This window comes from Carya illinoinensis, chromosome 12 (assembly GCF_018687715.1).
Source record: "Carya illinoinensis cultivar Pawnee chromosome 12, C.illinoinensisPawnee_v1, whole genome shotgun sequence".
NCBI classification, from domain to species: Eukaryota; Viridiplantae; Streptophyta; class Magnoliopsida; order Fagales; family Juglandaceae; genus Carya; species Carya illinoinensis.
The window spans coordinates 30,774,015-30,794,951 of NC_056763.1; the positions used below are offsets into that span (position 1 = coordinate 30,774,015).

The window sequence follows — 20,937 nt, forward strand, 5'->3', positions numbered from 1 at the left end:
AAAAAACAAAAGCAGGGAGAATATCTACCTTATGAGATTCTCAAAAGGTTTTATTTTTTAAACCAAAAAAAAAAAAAAAAAAAAACTGAATCAGATATTTGATTAATCTATCCACACAACTACTATAAATAACAAAAAATAAAAATAAAAATATAGAACTTTAATTGTTTTGTTGGATAATAACAAAGAGTTCCCTGCATGAAAACTAATATTACTTGAATTGATAAAATTACTATATATAGATAGATATATACACACACACATATTACAATTAAACTGAGAATGAGAAAGAAATAAGTACTGTTTATCTGATCTTCTTAAGCAATAAGCAAGCAGTCTCCGAGTCCCAGTAACAGCGATTTGGCCATGTTTTTCCGTTAATTTCTGTAGACTGAATTTATTTACTTATTAATAAAAAGTGCGAGGCACAGGCACTGACCGACACAGCTGAATGAACTCTTCTTCTTTTAAAAAGCTGTGCTTTGTAACTTGTAACTGATCGGCTGAATATTTCATTTTTAAGTGATGTTATCTCTAAATTTGATTATCGAATTATATTTATAAAAAGAGTTTTGCCGGTGTGTTAGCGTACAATTTATAGCTTTAAAAAAAAAATAAAATACTAATATTTTTTTAATATAATTGATATGAAAAGCTTTCACAGCATTCCACGTCAACAAAAAAAATAAGGGTGTAAGTTGATTTTTTCTTATAAAAAAATAAATGCATAACTAATACTTAGGACATATTTGAAATTGCGGTATGAGGTCTAAAAAATACGGTAAAACGGTATAAAGTACTTATTTGACAAAATTTATTCATTTGGTAGTTTTACATTAAATTATTTCTAAACAAAAAAAAAGTAGAAAATTACGTTTCAAAAAAAGTACCAAAGTGATGCTTTTTGTCAGAAGCATTTCAAAAAATGTAATCCATATTTTACCGTACTATGTACATTACGAAATGACCCTAATCATTTTAACACAATGACAACTTTGCCAATTTATATTTTTTATTATTCCCATATAATCTACTCAAGACTTTACCCATCAATATTTTTCATTCTTCTCATATCACTTATGCATCATTGAATAAATTTTCTTTTTCATTATAATTATTAAAAAATCTAGTAGACTATTTTTGTTATTATTTTATTATAATATTTTATTTTTATCAAGTATATGTCCTTTTATGTCATTTTTACGTCAAAAAAGTGTTTTTTAAATTTGTTTCCAAACAAATTAATATATTTAAAAGTGTTATAGATATACGGATCTCAAACAATAAATAGTTTTTTAATAGTAGAGCCTAATGCAATTAAACTCTAAGCTATAAACTTTAAGTTAAAAGTAATATTTTTCACTGTAATCTCAAACATGCACTTACTTTTAAGTGATTACTATTGTGAAATGATAATTTTATGAGTAATGATACCCAAATAGACAATTACGTGTATTCAAAAAGTAAATTATATTCTGAAAAGTATAAAAAAAAAATTATTAGTAAGATCTACTTTTTTACTAAAGATTTGCATATTTATCTAATTGAACTTATACCTCTACTATTACAAATTTACAAAGAGTAAATTTATTTATACAAAAACAACGCAATGAAGTGTTTAAAATTTATATAATCAAATTTAGAGTTTTTTTAAACGCATAATTGAAACATACGAAAACTGAAAAAAAAAAAAAAATTGAAGAAAGATCATTGAATTCATTCAATAAACTGAAATTACAGGTGTGACTTATCAATACAGGAAAATCTAGACTATAAGCCAACCTACGCATAAGCTCTTAAGCATTCCTGCACACAAAGTAGCGGACATTGTCTTAACTTTTAAAACTCTCCTAAAAGAGAGAGAACCATCCATCCTTCCAAAGAGGCGGAGTACAATACACTAATACTATGGACACCAAGTCCAAGAGCCTAAACTACGATATTAAAAACTAACTAGCAAAACTACAAAACAAAACAAAACATAAAAACAGAACCCCAAGCACCGGCCTGAACCCCGACAGCACACCTACCACAAGTATCAACTGCATGAGCCCAGAACGGCACGAGCACCCAGTTCACGCGTGAACAGCAGCCTCTACTACATAGACCAGCCATACGACCACCAGCCATAACATCGCCCGCCACTCTCAGTCAACTCTTACCCCGGATTGTGACCGATCAAGCAGCTCATCCCTCACTCAGGTACTAAACACTAATGGCCCCAAACAAAAATCTCACTCGGGTACTAAAAAATCTCCCTCGGATATATTCATCAATATTGACCGTTTTCCAACCACTACACTGTACTGCCAACATCATGCACTGCCTACAGCGTGCAGGGCACTACACTGTACTGTCTGTTTCCCATCTCGTCTGCAAGGCACTACACTGTACTGTCTGTTTCCCGTCCTGTCTGCAGGCACTACACTGTATTGTCCGTTTTCCATCCTTTCTGCACTGCCTACAAAGTGCAGTGATGTCCTACTGCTCGTTTGCTCATCCAGCTCGTTTGCACATCTGCTATAGCTCATCCGCAAGGCTTCTATGGATGCAAGCATTATCTTCGTTTCTGCGAGCCTACAAGCATGCGAGCATATAAATGAAACGCTGCAAAACTGCTGGTGGGTCAGTAATGGTAGCTTTGCCCCAGGGATGAGACACTGCAAACAGAACATCCTCCATTTCTATTGGAAACGCAGCTACAAGCAATCCATAGAGATGGAACTCTAACCCTTATTAAATGACCCAAAGCCAATAAGGGCCTTATTTACATAAAACCAAACAAAAACGAAACTAAGAAAGAGAAAAAAACCCAGAAGAACAGCAAACGAAAATAGCCTGCAAGCAAAGGAAAGAAAACCAGAAACATAAAAACGGTGCGTCACCCCCAATCCGGCCACCATCCAAGAGAATCTCCACCGTGAGTTTAGCTTGGACTTCAACCCAGAAACCTCCATCAACCCCCATGCATTCCAGCCGTTCATCCCAAAAATCACCTCTGTTTTCCATGGATAAAATAGAGTCACTGAACCCCTTGGGAGAACACCCCAGAACAACATGCATACCAAAGCTTCTGAACTCAAAATCTATGGCTCTGCACACACTGAAGGCCCTCCCTTTACCACCACGCCCAGCTACATGGTTGTCCATGGTGGTCCCTCTTTCAACCGAATGGCACTCACGGCCAAAACAACGACATCGAAATCCTCCACCTCCATCGTGTAAAATGCCTTCATCCCGTCCGATTGAAATAAAATGGTAGACAGCTTCAAAGTCCTAGACCAACGACGTCAAAGCCCTCTAGCTCCATCGTGTAAAAATGCTTCCATCTCGTCCGATTGAAAAAAAAATGGTAAATGTCTTTCATGTCCTTGACCATGTGGTGAAAACACTTTTCGGCCACCATGATCGCTGCCAACCGACGCTTATTAAAACCCTTTTTTTCTTAGAGAGAAGGATGAGCTTCTCTCTCTAGAGAAGAAGTTGTCGTATATGTGTACGAAAACTGAAAAATTAAAAGAGGCTTTTACCTAACCGTCAATATTTAGAAACTCAATTTGCAATTTCTAATTCTATTTAAACACATATATTTACACATTTATATTTATATATATATTTAAATAGAAGGAAAAAATTAATAATTCGTGCCTGCTGATAAGTTAAATTTTTCTATTTTAAATCCAAATGGTCATATTCACGCCATACATGTGAATCAAGAGAGATATTTACATATTATTTAGACAGTGAGTTAAGATGTAATGAAAATTAAAAGTTAAATAAAATATTATTAAAATATTAATTTTTAAAATTTATAAAAGTTAAATTACTTATTATATTTTACATTAATATTTAAAAAAATTATAATATTAAAACAAAATAAGATAAGATAGATAATAATTATATCCTTCTCGTATCCAAACGGACTTATAACCGTTTAAATTACTATCAGATAGAATATAGAACCAAATAAAATAAGAAATCCGACCGTTGCCGATACACACCGCAACAAGACCGTTGGGGAATCCCAGGCGTTCCTGCAACAATTTAAATAGCAGTGTCTCTTTACTTCCTCTTATATTCTTCTCTCAACGTTTCAAAGCAATCGAAACCACAATCATATTGTGTCTCTCTATTTGATCAGAAAAATCTCAAAGCTTCTCTGTTTCATTTTTAATTATACAAAGCTTTGCCTGTTTTTTTTTTTTTTTTTTCCAGTTTTCTTCTTTTAGTAAATCTGCATTTCCCCCTTCTTCTTCTTTTTTGTATTCATTTTGGCAGTATAATTCTTATCTAGACTACCCTAATATCAATCGTCAATGGCTCCTCAAATCAAAGATGCGCACATTGTAGAAATCAAAGTAGACGAAGAGCACCAGAACAAACTCTTATCTGCCATGAGCACAATCTCGACGGCAATGCATCATCACCCACTAATGGAAATCTCCGAGAGCCCCGGCCATCTTTTGCTTCTCAAGCTCTGGCAAAGAGAGGAGGACCTTTTTGGCCGGCGCATCGCTCTCAAACAAACTAGATTGGACTCGATAAAAAGAGAGCTTTTTCAGCTGTGCTGTTTCTTCTTCATCTTTCATGGGTTTTTCTTGACCATTTTATTTACCTCTTCGGTTAACTCCCGAGAGGAGCATAAACAGACTTGCAAGAAATGGTGGATACCTGGTCTATTATCTGTCTCTACCTCGCTTGTTCTTGTGTTCTTGGTCCAGGTGAAACTTTGCAGGTATTGGAAGGTGTCGAGGCAGTTGCAGAGGGAGAGAAACGATGGACGATCGCTCACGAGGTGCATTCAGGAACTAAGGATGAAAGGAGCTAGCTTTGATTTGTCGAAGGAGCCACAGAGTGGGAAGAGGATGAAAAGCTCGAGCGTGGAAATAAAATGGAAGCCGATTAATTGGTGTTCTCGGAATCTGATGACCTTAGCTCTTGTTTGCTTTGCAGGTTTGGTGCTTCCGGCTAGCAAGCTCATCCTCTGCGGCTTCTGATCGTGGGAGTTGTTTATTTTAGTGGGCTTCTCTGTTGCAGCATCACGGTAATGGCTAACCTAATGAGTACCCACTCTCCTACAATATTTTCTGGTTCTGCTTTGTCCAGATATATGTACTTAATCAGTATGTGGTTTGGGTCTCATCTCTCATACTGGTGAAGTTTCTGCAGACGGGTGATCTTGAAGAATGTAACGCGAAATAGGTTGTATATGAACTATCTGAATCTGATCAATCCAAACCAGCATCAAAGGTAGATGAAACAGTCATCTCGCCCTCGATAACTTTCAAATGCGAAACTGCTCCCGTTACATAACATATATTTGTCTGGCCTTTTCTGCAGTACTTTCCAACATTTCGTCAATGTTAGAAGAGATGGGTGGGTAATGGCAGAAATTGATCTCTTCCAGGGGATGAAGCATCTTCGGTCCGATTGATAATTATGTTTCTACACTCGGTAGAACAAGCAATTTATGCAAGTATTGGAGGTTGTGATTACGTGTCGGCTGAAAGTTGGAAGAAATTTATCGGATTTTTTCCCATCTGATCTGAACTCGGCTTCCATTTTTTTACATGAGAGATGCCTGATTGTGGAGAATTGCTCAATCACAGTAGGAGGATATATTTATTTGCCAAGTGGGTAGAAGCAAATTCAAAAGACCTTGTTTGATAGGATAGGAGGATCTGATCTTGGCTCCCTCCCAATGAAGAAGCAACACTGCCTGTGTTGTGTTCTTACTTCCTTCTATATTCAGAAAATAACATTCATTCTTATTGAGAATTTGAGAGACTTGTTTACTGTAAAGCTTGCACTCTAGCGTATCTCGTTTATCATCAATATGTAAAATATATTGACACAAAAGCAAATTCAGAAAAATATTTGAGAATTTTAGCTTGTGTTAGTCATATTCCGCGTTCTTTTTTTTTACCTTTTTTTTTACAACTGTTTAAAATTAAGGGCATTTTTGTGCAGCAGATAATGCTACGTTGTGAAATTTAAGGAGTGTGTGTGTGTGTCCGTGTGATTCGTGACATCCTTCATATGTGGACATTGTTGGAGAAGAAAATTACCATGGAATTTGACGGCCTGAAGCTTCAGTACCAGTCATAAAAGCAGAGATGGGGCTATAGAGGCTCAAATATACATTCAGGCCTTCGTCCCATCAATATCATCCATTCCCACCCATTTTTTCATAAGGAAAATTCTATACACATCATCCTATTTATCTTACTAAGTAAAATATAGTACCATTAAATGATCATTTATTACATGTTTCTTTATTATCAAACGGTAATAAATGCGCCACATCATATATTATATATACACACACCAGGGGCAAAAACACTACCTGCTACGGTGCTACCGAAGGTAAATTAACCTTCAACGACATCTATCTCTTAGGCCAATAGAATTAAGGTTTTCCAGCAACAGGCATTGAATTAATTTGAATCAACATACAAATCCCCCCCACTAAAACAAAAACAAAACAAGATTATATCCCTAAGCTTTAATCTAAATGTATCCCCCCATCTGTTACAGCAAGTTTCTTTGGCAAAAAAATGCACTCAAATAAGCATGTCTAGTGGCATATTAAATAGCCCTAAGCCGAATCGGTGGACTGCTGCTCGGCTCCTGCTTCTTCTCTGTATTCTGCACGCTAGGCTTGAACCCTATTGTGGTTCAATAGTATGATAGCGTATGTCAAGTAGTTACAAGTGAGATAGATGTGTAACTAACCTCTAAAACTAAGCCAAGGCCCGCCGATTGAAGGGAGGTAACCCGTTTGCGAGGTTGATTGCAAGGTTCCCAAAGGGAAGGGTGCCTTTGTCGGCTCCTCGATAAGCGCTGGTTAAAGGGCTAAGCTCAATTCCCAAGAAAAGCAAGCGCTATAGAAAGAATAGCTTTGAAGCCACGTTTAGAATGGGGTTCCAACTCAGCACCTTTTGAGAAGAATTGCTCTTTGGAGAGCACTGTACGATGAAAGTTGTAAGCTGTAGGAACGAGATTCTTAATGTTCATAGACACTATGATAAAAATTGTGGAAATTCACTCTTTTATTCTGAGTGCCATAAACGAGCTTCTGTGACATGCATAGATATCATGCACACACGCAGAGATCGTTACCGAATCTTTTTCATGGCTATTTGTCCAGAAGAACATTCTCCTGATGGAGTTTCATATACGGCTTCAACCATCTCACTCTTGCCGACATAACCATCCTTGTTTTTGTCCAAGAAGATGAATGGATCTACCAATGTTTCAAATGTGGCCTCTGCATCGGGATATTCGTGATTTCTAGCAGGTTCAAGGAATTCAAGGGAAAAAAGAAGCAGAATTACTGAAGAAAATATATTCATGAAGCCAATTAGCCAGGATGGTAAAATGATGATCCCCCTATCTGCACCTTTTACATGACTCGCGTTTCCCTATCATCACAGGACTGGTACCGAGTGTGAACTTGGGATGTTTAGTCAAAATATCCAGAAAAAGTCAATCAACAGGCACTCTTTGGTAGTTCTTCAAATTTGGTGGATGGATAAAATTAAACCCAAATATTTTAATATTTTTCACAGTCAGTACCAACTAAATTTAAACAAATTTACTTTGTATGTGTGTCTACGTGAGATTAAGATATATGCTCGTTCCACAAAAAGGCAAGCAAAAAGTAATAAGGCACCACAGAAACTTTTCAGGATATCTCTGAACAAGGGAACACATCCCTTTCTCTGAAATGATCAATTATTATTATTACTATTTTTTTTTTTTAATGTTGGGAACCTCTCCAAGGCATGGCCCTTTAGATCCACTCCTACAGAGTAAACTTCGGTCCTATGCACCACACTCTAGAAAGTTTCCCTACACGAAATTGATTAAATCATTAGCTTTTCACTAGGAGTATGGCCCCAAATGATTATTTGCAACCATGATGTATTAAACATTAGACTTTGAAGAGAGTGAGACTCCAAAACTAAGGCCTTTACCACTTAGGCCAACCCCTTGGGGGTTTCTGTGACAAATTTGAAAGGTTGGAAAGCATAAGGCATATGAAATATGACACCCTTCTCTAGGTAAAGAAATAAGTATAGGTTTGATGCATCAGCAATGTTAATAATAAGTGGTGATTTCCATTAGGTGCATCTTTCCATTAAATTAAACTTTTGAGATAAGTAGTGATTTTACATGGTATCATAGCAGAGATTTTGAGTTCAAACCTTGATTCTACACTCTACCCATTTAATTAAATATTATACGTGTTGAACTCATTCGTTGAGAATGAGTTTAGCTTATATGTGAGGGAGAGGTAAGAATATAATATAAATAATAAAATCTACATCTTTTCATTACTTTTGAAAAAGTGGTGGTTTCTCAGGTTAAAAATGAGATTTAAAAAGCAAAGACAGAAAATATTTTCTAGATACAGCAAGAAGGGCAGTCGGCTCATCTTTTAGAAGATTGTCGAGGTCGAGAAGTACAGTGAATTCATTGAACTTCATACCCATATTCCTATTTATTAATATACCATGCCTCAAAGAGATCGTTGATTTCATCATCTGCGAGTGAAATTTCCAGCTTATGAAAACATTTTTCCAATTCCTCATTGTCTATTGCACCATTTGAATCCTGGTCTACGCGGAAATAATTAAGACAGACATCTGAGCAGTTACAAATTAATAAAAAGAAGAGTATGCGTGTATCATATTATCACACATGCGGAGAACAATAAGCACTTCTTAATTTTATGGTCGTAATTCACAAAATTTAGTGTTACCAGAAGAAATTATCAACTACTAGTATTCAACAAAGAATTGATAGGCCACCCACCAAATTGCTCAAAAATTACACTGCAATTTCTCAAGCTCTAATCGATTTTGGGGAACTGCAAGGTCGATTATGCTGTTGAATGATTTCGTGGCGCGCACTTCCCGCTGATGCCCTCTGCTTCATAGCTTCAACCATTTTGGCCTAAAGCTTTGTTTCTGTTATCCAAACCTGTTTAGGTGATTCACTCTTTCCCACTATATTTCCCATTGTCTATACTTCCCATTGTCAGTTAACTAGACCAAATGAGATGCAGGAAACGAGCTGAGTATATGCCTATACCTATCCATATAAATAGAAAAATGAACGTTAAGAAATATGTGAGTAATTGAAGCACAAGATGCAGCAAATTGTCAAGCATGACAAAGAAATAGATCGAAAGTGTAAGCCCAACAAACAAGTACGTACCTTCCCAGCTCCCCTTAAACAAGTACGAAGTGGCCCCGACTCTAAAAAAAAATAATAATAATAATATCTGCAAAAAGGATGTTTCTTGCAGAGGTTTGGGGAAAATGTAGGCTAAATTTGAGGAAAGGAAGTGGAGGGGGTTTGTAAATCAGTTGAAAAGGTTCCTGGGGTTTTCATTTAAGTTTGAACCAATGCCTGTGCTCCACCCACCACGTATTCTGGTCCTCAAGATATATTTACAACACTGAAACTCGGTTGACTTTATCACAAATGTGCAAGGAAATACAAACAGATCGATAGAGGAAAAAGACGCTTAAGACAATGGAATAAATGTTTTAGTTTTTCCCTGGGTAACGAAAATGGGACTAACGTACATGTAGAACAAGTATTTTTGCAGTGAAACGGAGATAAGGACCCTGCATGTGGATACAAACTGAAGCAATAGATAAGTAGAACCTAATCATATACTTGATGAAAAGTATGTGCGTGGGAGAGGTTAAAGAGGGTAGTTTTATTTATAAGGCCTTACATATAAATTTGGGACCGGATGGAGAGTCTTGATATTGCAGAAAGTCAGAAACTCGGATGGACACACACAGTTATTGAATGGATTGTCGTCTTCGTTTCGAAAACCAAAACCCTGTACGATGAATGATACAAATGGCTTTTGAGTTGTTGCATGGCCAGCTTTAATGGTGAGCAATTTGCCAGCACCGACATCGAGCCACAGGCTGTGTGCAGCAGTCGATGACATGTGCGTAGCGTGGAAGACTCCGCCCACGATTTTTTTTTTTTTTTTTTTAAGGAACTCCGCCGGCGATTAATGCAGAGAGGCGTAGGCGTACATTTCGACTCGAGAACTCAAGTGATTAAATACCAACATGTCATCAAGTTTACAAAATTTAAATTTTATGTTTTAGATATATATATATTTTTAATGAGAATGATAAAATAATTTGTCATATATTTTAATAAAAATTTTATGTAGAATTATTTATATATATATTTTATTAATATGATTAGTTGTATCATTTTTTTAATATAAAATAATTATTTCGATTAATAAATTAATTAAGCACAAAAAATATATATAAAAGATAATTATATATTAAAAAAAAAACTCATATTTTAATATGCCAGTAAAAGTGATACTATTACCTTGCACTTTTTTGCTGCGTATATACATAATTATTTATAATTTAAAACAGCATTAAAAAAAACTTCGAAGAATTGTATGTGCAGTTAGTAGAATTTGACAGTTTGTTAAACGATTAAAAAAAATAGGATTTGTTAAACTCCGAAGTAGTTGCATTTTATACGAAGAATAATTAAAAAAAAAAAAATTACAAAGAGTAGCTGCTTGTAAAAGGGCTAAAAAAAAGAAGGAAAAAAAAAAAAAAAAAAAAAAAAAAGAAAAGGAATACGAAGCAGATAGGAAGGAAAATCTTACGTTACGTGTCCACAAAGTCACCGAATTTTACAGAGAAACGCCTCCCCTCCTTTCCCATCGCCTCACCGCCACACCCACACTAAACATCGATTTGCAGACTGTCTCCGTCTCTACTGCTCAGAGAGTATCTCCTCATCTCTATCTCTCTCTCAGTTCGATTTTGGAGCTCCCAAAATTCAAAAACAGAACTTCAAACTAATTATTCTTTCAAAGTTAGATTAATGTTTATATTTCTTGAGAAATTACTTTTTGATCTTTTTGGTTCAGAATTTTGCGTTTGTATACACTTTCTTCATTAATCAGTTCATGTCTTTACGTTGCGAATAAGTTACAATATTTTTAATTGACTAAAATCATGTTATTCAATATTATTACTGTATTTCGCGTCTAAATAGATCTTCACGTGCCTGCAATTTCAGTTTATTTATTTGGTTTTATATATTAATGCTTCTTACATCCGTTTCTATATATGTATCTCATTTAGACCCCGTCTGTTTGTTTGTTTATAGTTTTGAGAATAACAACTATTCGGATCGGGCACGAATTATGTGGAGATCCCAATTTCGTTTATCTGTGTGTGTGTGTGTGTGTGTGTGTGTGTGTGTGTGGTTGCTGAGAGGAATGGAAGCCATATTTTGTAATGGGTGTCAGATTAATATACGCACATATGCATATAGATGGAATTTCTTTATTTTTCATGGATTATGATTTTGGGTTCCTCTGATTAACAATATAGCGGGTTCATCATCGGATTGGGTTCTGCATGAGTTCTGCATGAGGTTAATGAGATTCAGCAGTGTGTGGGGCTTTCATATGAGGGATGTGACGACCAATTTGCAGCACTACTCGCTGCAATTGAGGTGGGCCACTTGCTTGAAACCAAATCAAGATTTAAGAAAAGCAGGGAGCTAAAGCGTTTTTCTTGGGCAATAAACTATGACGCTAAGAGAGGTAGTTCAAGTTGAGGGAAGATTAAAGGGAGAGCATTATGAAGCCATTCTCATAGAGGGAGTTTTGGGTTGGGGTTGGGGAGGTGTGTTTTGTTCCCATTCGGGCTTATTGTATTTTGGATAGATTTCTAATTTTCACGGGATTATTGGTCATTAGGGGCTCTCTAGTATGGGCTAGGTGTTTCTTGTATACGCCCAATGTACTTGCTTACTCCTATTGATATTAATATATATAATATTTGTACTCATAAAAAAATATTTATATGTGCACATATGCATATAGATGGAATTTCTTTATTTTTCATGGATTATGATTTTGGTATGTTTTTCCCTGTTTGTTTTAGGTTACCGTGAAAATTCTGAGACACCAGTGATTTTGTGATGGCTTCGAAAAGGATCAACAAGGAGTTGAAGGACCTCCAGAAAGATCCTCCTGCTTCATGCAGTGCCGGTTAGTTTCAAATTTTGACCCCCTTTAGAAAGCATACTCTCTTGTGCTGTTGGATTTGTGTCTTCCCCTGTAATTCTAATTTGAGGATTGATGGCTTCATTGGTATTATAATATAAAGGATCATAAATATGTATCTGGAAATATAGGATAACAAAAATGTTCACCTGCTAATCATTTAAATTAAGTCTAATAAATACTAGTATAAGAATGAGGGAATGGCTGACACGAGTGGGTGAAACTAACATAAAGTGTGAGTAGAAATTATCAATGTATGGCATGTATATTGGTGGCTGTTTTGGTGTTTGGCATATATGAGCGTGGGTAAGAAATTATCATCTTGAACTGTTTACACCAACATACTTGTACCTTGTTCTCTGCTGGTTAGATGGTTGCTTTTCCTTTGATATTTGATTTTGTTTTACTCTTGTAGTTACAATTTGTAATTGGCAGTTCTCCATGGTTGCAGGCCCCGTGGCTGATGATATGTTCCACTGGCAAGCAACAATTATGGGCCCAGCAGACAGCCCATTTGCTGGGGGTGTGTTCCTTATATCCATCCACTTTCCACCAGATTATCCGTTCAAGCCACCCAAGGTAAAAACTACACTCGTTTGTCTGAGGTAATTTGTTCAATCCCCAAGCAATATCTGACTTCATGCATGCATAGCTTCTCACACAAGCAGGACTTTGACAAGGCGGAGGGTGAATATATCTCAACTTTGCATGCTACAGCGATGTAGCTACGTGTTTAAACTTAAGAACTGCATTCATCAGACATGACTGAAACACCCACTGCCAATTAACTATCGTGGATTATGAGATGCTTGGTCCCCTGTCTTGTTGTAGCTTTTGACTATTGCTTATGAAAACTCACGTGGTTCTAAAAGATGGGTGCAAGTATCAATTTCACTAAATGAAGAAAAAAGTGGAAATTCGTTGATTTGACCAGAATTTTCATCTTTGATTATTTATACACATTATGATATGTAATGTTAGGGGTAATGTGAAGATGTTTTCTGCCTTTGATTGTTTTCCTTGAGGAAATGAGGTAGCAAGTGGCCCAAAGGGAGAGGTGGTAGAGATTTGAGACTCTGAACTAATGATACGTGATCCTTGGCTGATTGCGCTACCTAACTGATGCATTTACATGACTTTTGCTCGTTTATGCCATTTTACAGGTTTCCTTCCGGACAAAAGTTTTCCACCCTAACATCAATAGCAATGGTAGCATCTGTCTTGACATCCTCAAAGAACAATGGAGCCCTGCCCTTACCATATCCAAAGTAATGTGATTGTTTCAGTTGTCATTCATATGCCTTTATGCATTGCATGAGAAGCAATATTTCAGTTATTTGCATCATTTGGATCTTGTTGATTGCAATCGAGTTTGGCTTGGACTTGGCATTTTATTAAAGCAGCTCAATCGCAGGTTTTGTTTTTGTGCTTGGAAAATATTTAGATTTGTGGTTGACGGTCCATAATTGTGACGATGGTTTTTTGCAGGTCCTGCTCTCAATATGCTCACTGTTGACCGATCCAAATCCAGATGATCCTCTGGTGCCTGAGATAGCCCACATGTACAAGACTGACAGAGTGAAGTACGAGACAACAGCCCGATCCTGGACCCAGAAGTATGCCATGGGCTAGGGTGGTTCCTGTATGACCGAACATGTCATGGTTAAATTCATGATATTAGTAAATAAATAGATGTAATCTGGTATAAAGATTAAAGAACTTGCATGGTCTGTCACTGTTGTGTTGTCTCCTCTGTTTGTCATTGGGAAATTCTCTCTGTGGGGTTTCTTCGCGTGAGATAATCTTACTTTTTTTTTTTTTTTTTTAAACTTTTAAGAATGATCTTGCTTTTAAGACATGGCATAGTTATGTGGAATTTGGTGGGAAAATCATATTTTTGTTTTGCTCGACATTCATAATTCGCATATTATTGGTTGTGTTCTATGTTTTAAAAGAAGTATTCTGGTAAACAGAGATTGTTTCTGGCCTGTGGAGATTGTTTAGTTTGGATGTGGGAATGCCCTGTACTCGGAGTCGGAAGGAATTCTCTCTGGCTCCACCGTGAGGAACAGACAAGGCAGAGATAAGCATACATAGCGAAGTGTTGTGAACATGTTGGATATAATCAACAATGAGAAGGTGATGCACTAGAACGTTGTGGGCTGAGATGGGTTTAAGCTTGGTGATTATTTTCACGAATTTTCTATGGCTTAGAAAAATGGGAGGGACGAGACTGTTAAGATAATTACGTCGCAGCAATGCCATCCATGTTTGTATCATTTTCGAAATATTTATGGTCGTGACTCGCAACGGGAGGAATAGACATGATCGCCCTTCTTGAAGTTGAAGTTGGAAGTGATTCAGGAAAAGAAGAATCGAATTTTTGAGATTCTGGTTTTGATTTCACATGACGGTGATTGGTGTCATTTCGTTGTTTTTGTTTATATAAAATTCTATCGGACGATTAATGTTTGGTTTAGGTTCATAATATACAAATTTTGCCAAGTACTTTTTACAAAGATAGATTTTATTAAAAAATAATAATTTTTTTTTTTTTTTTAAATAAACGTTTATAATGGTGCACTTTTTGTTTTTAGTAAGGCCTGCATATTCCCCTCCTCATGATATAAATAAATAATGAGGTAGAGAGAAGGGATCCCAGATAAAATGGCATAACATGTGTTAAAGCAAGAAGTTGTGCACCGAAATGCCTCAAAGGGCTGAAAGAATAATTTATGTTATAAACTATCTTGAATTGTATGACTACATTTAACTAGTCATCAAATACATAGTACTAGTCGTCAAATACATAGTATTAGTGCATAGTGCTAGTCGTCAAATGCATAGTGCATAGTGCTAGCATAGTGAGCTAACCGTCAAATGCATAGTACTAGTCGTCAAAAACATAGTCCCCTTTGTACTCCTATATATATTGTTGCCCAGATGACTAACACAAGAGGGGGGGTGAATTGAGTTGTATTAAAAAAAATAATAATTATAAATCAAATATATAATATAAAATATAAACAAAATATGAAATAACAATAAATATAAAGAGTAAGGGTAAGAGAGAAGCAAACTCAGTATGTTAACGAGGTTCGGCCCCACTGCCTATGTCCTCGCTTCAAGCTACCCCTTGAGGATTTCCAAATTCACTATTCAACCTCCTTCAGGTGGAGATAGAAACCTATTACACCTTTGAACAACACCGTTACAAAGGATCCGTGTAGAACACCCTCTACACTTGCAATCACCTTCCACGTGGTGATTCAACTATTCCCCGTGTAGAATACTTTCTACACGCACAAGGGTTATACACACCCTTTTTCTGATACAAGAGCTGATAGTGGGTAGGTTATCAGAAAACACTCCTCAATGAGTGAAATAAGAACAATACAGCGCAAACTATATCTCTCAAAATGAACAAGGATTAAGGCTCAATGTTTAGAGAAGAGAGAATGAAAGCTTTGAATGAATGTTGTATGCTCTTGGTATTGTGAATGTGAAGCTCTCAAATGATCTATTTATAGACATATGAGACTTCATATTCAAATTTAAAAAGATTCACATGTCAAAGATAACATCATTCACTTTTTCAAAAAATTCAAATAAAAGGTTCTTCTTTTTCAATTGTCAAAGACATCATTCATTTTTTTTCAAAAAAATCAAACCTAATCTTTTACTTTTGGCATATGACAAAATGAGCACACTTTCATTTTCAAAAAATTCAAACCTAATCTTTTACTTTTTGCATATGACAAAAGGAGCACACTTTCCTTTTCAAAAATATTCAAACCTAATCTTTTACTTTTTGTATAAGTCTAAAAAAGTATCAATCACTTTGAAAATATTCAAATAAAACATGCACATGTGAAAGATGACAATCATTCATCTTTAATATTGTCAAAGTTCAACCCTTTAATCAAGGCATGCACATGCAAAAGATGACAATCAATCATCTTTCAAAATTTTTAAATTTAATTTTCAAAAATATTTATGCACATGTGGAAAATGTATTTTAATGCTTTATGATAAAATATTAATTTTGAGCATTAATCCTAATTTCGAATTTTAAGAGATTTACAATATTACTCTATGACTTTAATGTGAACTTATTTCCTTCTTGCTCATGCTTGGTTCTTTGATGTGCTTGATTCCATTGTGTGAACAACTTGAGCTTGAAACTCCTTTATTCTTTGAATTCATTTGTTATCATCAAAATTCATGTGTAGATTTATAATCACATGAAACTTGAAACCTTGGGTTCAACAATCTCTCCATTTTTGATGATGACAAATACTTGATAGAACTTGAAACCTGTATTAATACTTAAGCTCCCCCTGAAAATATGCGTTAGTTTTTCAAGCAAAAGTATAAATATAATTTCAAGTATATATAACAAGTTTAGCAATTTAAACAGTGTTAATGTTCTAGTCTAACACTTCTCCCCCTTTTGGCATCATTAAAAAGGATCCGTAACAAATAAATAGACTGAAGAAAACGGTGCGTTAGTAGACACTATAGATAGTTGAAAAATGGAGTCGTCCGTGACTCGACAAGTGCTGCAAAGCCTTGAGGCCTAACTCTATGAATTTAATACGGTTGAAGATTTAAACAATCGCCTGATGTTGTTGACAAACGGGATTGAAGGCTCCGAGTTTCTATAAAAAAATGATCATTTTCATCTATCGGATGCCAAAAAAATAATCGCTTCTTGACCTGAGTTCTGTTTTTCCACAACGATAGAATGGCTGAGCAATTCTCTTCCACTAATGTTCCAGACTTGAATCAGGAACCCTTGACGCATCAATCATCAATCTTCTCTCCTGAGGCCGTCAATACCATGATAGGAGCAGTGAACCGTTTTTCTAGTAAGGCTGATTCTGAGATTATTGCAGAATCAAGAATGCTCAGTAGTCAATATGTTGCCTCTGTTACGATCATGTCTCGGAGGTTAATGGCGAGGGTGAGTGAGATTGATCATCTTAACATGCAAATATTTGAGTTACGACAGAAGCTTGCTAATAAGGATAGTGAGAATAAAAGGCTAAAGCAAGAAAACCAAGAGTTGAAAAATTTTACAGATTGGTATGCTCATGATCTGCAATCACGAATAGAGGAGCTGGAACGAGAAAGGGTTCAGATACAAGGTCAACATCGGCAGATAACAGCAGAGGTTCATCGTTTACTAGAAAAATAGGGACAATCTACTGTTAATCTTGTTGGCTTAGTAAGAAAACTTTTGACAATGTGTGTCCAGCATATCTTGTATTTCTTTTGACTAAATAAGATTTGAAGAGAAAATAGTTTGTCTTATTCTTTATGTTATCTCTATAAAATCAGTCCTGAAGTTCATCCAATCCGCATCAATTTTTCATCTCATCTCTATAACTCATCTGCATTCCTTCAGCATTCTCGTTTTAAGCCTTCTACTCTTTTCTCAATGGCTCATTCTTCTAACATTTCTCTAGATCCATCTATGAGGCATTCTGTATCTCAACCTCCTGTCCTTTCTGTAGCTGTCATTGGTGCCATGTTGCAGCAAGAAAATAATAATCTGACTAATAAGTCAGATTCTGATGCTATTTATGACTTGGTGAGTCTTGGGACTCGCTACTCTTCCTCTATTGTTGCTTTTTCTCAGCGGCTACAAGCCAAAATCATGAAGTTGAAAAACTCAAAGAACAAATTGTTGTACTTCAACGAATTGTTCAAGAGTCTCACACAAGGGAAGGAATCATTCGGCAGAAGAATAAACAGTTGAATCTTTATTAGATTCTTCATTCCGCTTGCCGGTTCCCATGAATAAGAATGACATGATATTGTATGAAGAGAATGAGCGTCTCAAACATGAGGTTAAGAATCTCAAGTTTATGTAAAAGTATTTAAAAAATCCATCTCTATTTTTATTGACTCTAGTCTATTTTTTAAGAGATATTCATAACATGTATCATACCTATTTCTCTTCTGATCATACATAATCTATCTTCTGGTAAAGGCTTTGTGAAAATATCTGCTAACTGATCGTGTGTGTTTGTGAATTCTAGTACTATATCGCCTTTCTGCACATGATCTCGAAGAAAATGATATCTTATTTCAATATGCTTAGTTCTAGAATGTTGTATTGGGTTCTAAGATTTATAGCACTTGTATTATCACATTTGATTGAAATGTGATTATACTTGAGTTTAAAATCTTCAAGTTGTTGCTTCATGTAGAGAACTTGAGTACAACAACTACCCGCAGCAACATATTCTGCCTCAGCAGTAGATAGTGCAACAGAATTTTATTTTTTACTAAACCAGGAAACTAATGCATGACCTAAGAAATGGCATGCTCCACTAGTGCTTTTTCGATCTATTTTACAGCCAGCATAATCTGCATCTGTGTAGCTGATTAGATCGAAAGATGTGTGCTTAAGGTACTATAACCCTAGGTTAATTGTACCACTAAGATATCTAAGAATGCGCTTAACTGCAATTAAATGTGATTTTTTTGGAGATGATTGAAAGCGTGCACATAAGCACACACTAAACATAATATCTGGTCTACTGGCTGTTAAATATAATAAGCTACTAATCATACCTCGATATATCTTCGAGTCAATTGGTTTACCGGATTCATCTTTATCAAGTTTAGTTGATGGGCTCATTGGTGTTCCAATTTCCTTAGTATTTTCCATCCCAAACTTTTTCAGTAATTCCTTAATATATTTTGATTGATTGATGAATGTCCTACTTTTTGCTTGCTTAATTTGCAATCCGAGAAAGAATGTAATTTCTCCCATCATGCTCATCTCAAATTCTTCCTGCATAGTCTTAGCAAAAACTTGACACATATTTTCATTAGTAGCACCGAATATTATATCATCAACATAAATCTGAATCAAAAGAATATCATCATTTTCATATTTAATAAAAAGAGTTGTGTCGATTTTTCCTCTTGAAAAACCTTTTTCAATTAAGAAACCACTGAGTCTCTCGTACCAAACTCTAGGAGTTTGTTTAAGTCCATATAGTGCTTTTGTGAGTTTGAAAACATGATTTGGAGAAATATGATTTTCAAAACCTGGAGGTTGCTCAACATATACCTCTTCATTTATAAAACCATTTAAGAAAGTATTTTTAACATCCATTTGAAAAAGTTTGAAATCTTTATAACAAGAATATGCAAGTAGCATTCGAATAGCTTCTAATCTTGCGATAGGTGCATATGTCTCATCATAATCGATTCCTTCTTCTTGATTAAAACCTTGGGCTACAAGTCGAGCCTTATTTCTAGTAATGACTCCGGACTCATCTTTCTTGTTTCTAAAAACCCATTTTGTTCCAATAATAGTATGATTTTTGGGTCTAGGAACAAGTGTCCAAACATCATTTCTTTCAAATTGATTCAACTATTCTTGCATAGCTAGAATCCAAGATTCATCACGAAGTGCGTCATCAATATTTTTGGGTTCAATTTGAGATAGAAAAGCAGTATGATTGCAAATATTTCTAAGAGATGATCGAGTACTTACACCTTGTGAAGGTTCTCCCAAAATTTGTTCCACTGGATGATCTTTTACAAATTTTCACTGTTTGGTTGCATCTTGTATTAAATTTTAATGATCTTTCCTGATGGCTCCATGTTGAACTTCCTCTATTGTTTTCTCTTAGTTGAGATTGGGACTTTCCGTATTATTTATACCTCCTGTTTCTTCATCAATAGATTTCTTGGAGAGTGAAGAATTAGATTCATCAAATACTACATGCATAGATTCTTGTACAGTCAAAGTCTTTTTATTAAATACTCTATAAGCTTTACTATTAGTAGAATACCCGAGAAAGATACCTTCATCAGATTTTGCATCAAATTTGCCTAAATTATCCCTGTCATTCAAAATAAAACATTTGCATCCAAATACATGAAAGTAACCAATGTTGGGCTTTTTCTCATTCCAAAGCTCATAGGGGGTTTTATCTAACTTAGACCTTAGCATAACTCTATTTATAACATAACATGCAGTACTTACCGCTTCGGCCCAAAAATAACTAGGCAAGTTGTTCTCATTGAGCATTGTTCTTGCCATTTCTTGAAGAGATCTATTTTTCCTCTCTACTACCCCATTTTGTTGAGGAGTTCGAGGAGCAGAAAAATTATACACAAAACCGTTTTCATCACAAAATGTTTCAATATTTTTATTAACAAACTCTTTTCCCGTATCACTTCGGATACTTGAAATAGTATAGCCCTTTTCATTTTGAATTCTCTTGCATAATTTGGTAAAGGCATTATGTGCCTCATCTTTATGAGCAAGAAAGATGACCCAAGTATATCTAGAGAAATCATCAACAATAACAAATGCATAATATTTTCCTCCTAAACTTGCAACTCTATTTGGTCCAAAAAGATCCATGTGTATAAGTTGCAATGGTCTAGTAGTGGAAATATGTTTCTTAGTTTTAAAAGAAGTTTTTGTTTGTTTACCAAATTGACATGCATAACAAATTTTGTCTTTAAGAAAATAAGTTTTTGGTAAACCTCTCACAAGATCATTTTTTGAAAGTTTGGAAATAAGTTCCATGTTGGCATGACCTAATCTTCTATGCCATAACCAACTAGTTTCATTTTGAGCTGAAAAGTAAATAGCATCTTGTGAGGTAATTTCTTCAAAATCAATTGTATAAACATTATTGTTTCTAAAAGCAATAAAACAAATATTACAATCATGATCATTCAAAATAATGCACTTATCCATTTTGAAAGTAACTGTAAATCCTTTATCACATAATTGACTTATGCTCAAAAGATTATGTTTTAGACCTTCAACAAGTAGAACATCTTCAATTATGAGAGAAGATTCA

General features: G+C 35.3%; 2 protein-coding genes and 1 long non-coding RNA gene across 6 annotated transcripts; 2 read left to right on the top strand and 1 right to left on the bottom strand.

Moving 5' to 3' along the window:
* The first annotated feature begins 4,077 nt into the window (after positions 1-4,077).
* On the top strand, positions 4,078-5,884 carry LOC122290471. 2 transcript variants are annotated; one of them, XM_043098201.1, is made up of 3 exons: positions 4,078-5,044; positions 5,161-5,250; positions 5,341-5,884. In XM_043098201.1, the coding sequence occupies exon 1, from the start codon at positions 4,317-4,319 to the stop codon at positions 4,995-4,997; it is 681 nt and encodes a 226-aa protein (XP_042954135.1). In that variant the 5' UTR covers positions 4,078-4,316; the 3' UTR covers positions 4,998-5,044; positions 5,161-5,250; positions 5,341-5,884. The 2 variants fall into 2 exon arrangements, with proteins under 2 accessions (XP_042954135.1, XP_042954134.1); XM_043098200.1 differs by having other exon boundaries at positions 4,079-5,044; positions 5,170-5,250.
* A 2,829-nt stretch (positions 5,885-8,713) lies between these two features.
* LOC122290472 lies at positions 8,714-10,096 on the bottom strand. The gene is made up of 2 exons (XR_006236392.1): positions 9,226-10,096; positions 8,714-9,099 (listed from the first exon to the last, which is right to left on the bottom strand). It is a non-coding gene; the product is annotated as an uncharacterized LOC122290472 (long non-coding RNA).
* A 546-nt stretch (positions 10,097-10,642) lies between these two features.
* On the top strand, positions 10,643-14,003 carry LOC122290249 (ubiquitin-conjugating enzyme E2-17 kDa-like). 3 transcript variants are annotated; one of them, XM_043097852.1, is made up of 6 exons: positions 10,664-10,799; positions 11,412-11,535; positions 11,970-12,076; positions 12,543-12,670; positions 13,255-13,359; positions 13,580-14,003. In XM_043097852.1, the coding sequence occupies exons 3-6, from the start codon at positions 12,007-12,009 to the stop codon at positions 13,721-13,723; spliced, it is 447 nt and encodes a 148-aa protein (XP_042953786.1). In that variant the 5' UTR covers positions 10,664-10,799; positions 11,412-11,535; positions 11,970-12,006; the 3' UTR covers positions 13,724-14,003. The 3 variants fall into 3 exon arrangements, with proteins under 3 accessions (XP_042953785.1, XP_042953786.1, XP_042953787.1); XM_043097851.1 differs by lacking the exon at positions 11,412-11,535 and having other exon boundaries at positions 10,643-10,799; XM_043097853.1 differs by lacking the exons at positions 10,664-10,799; positions 11,412-11,535 and adding an exon at positions 10,869-10,887.
* Positions 14,004-20,937: the final 6,934 nt, after the last annotated feature.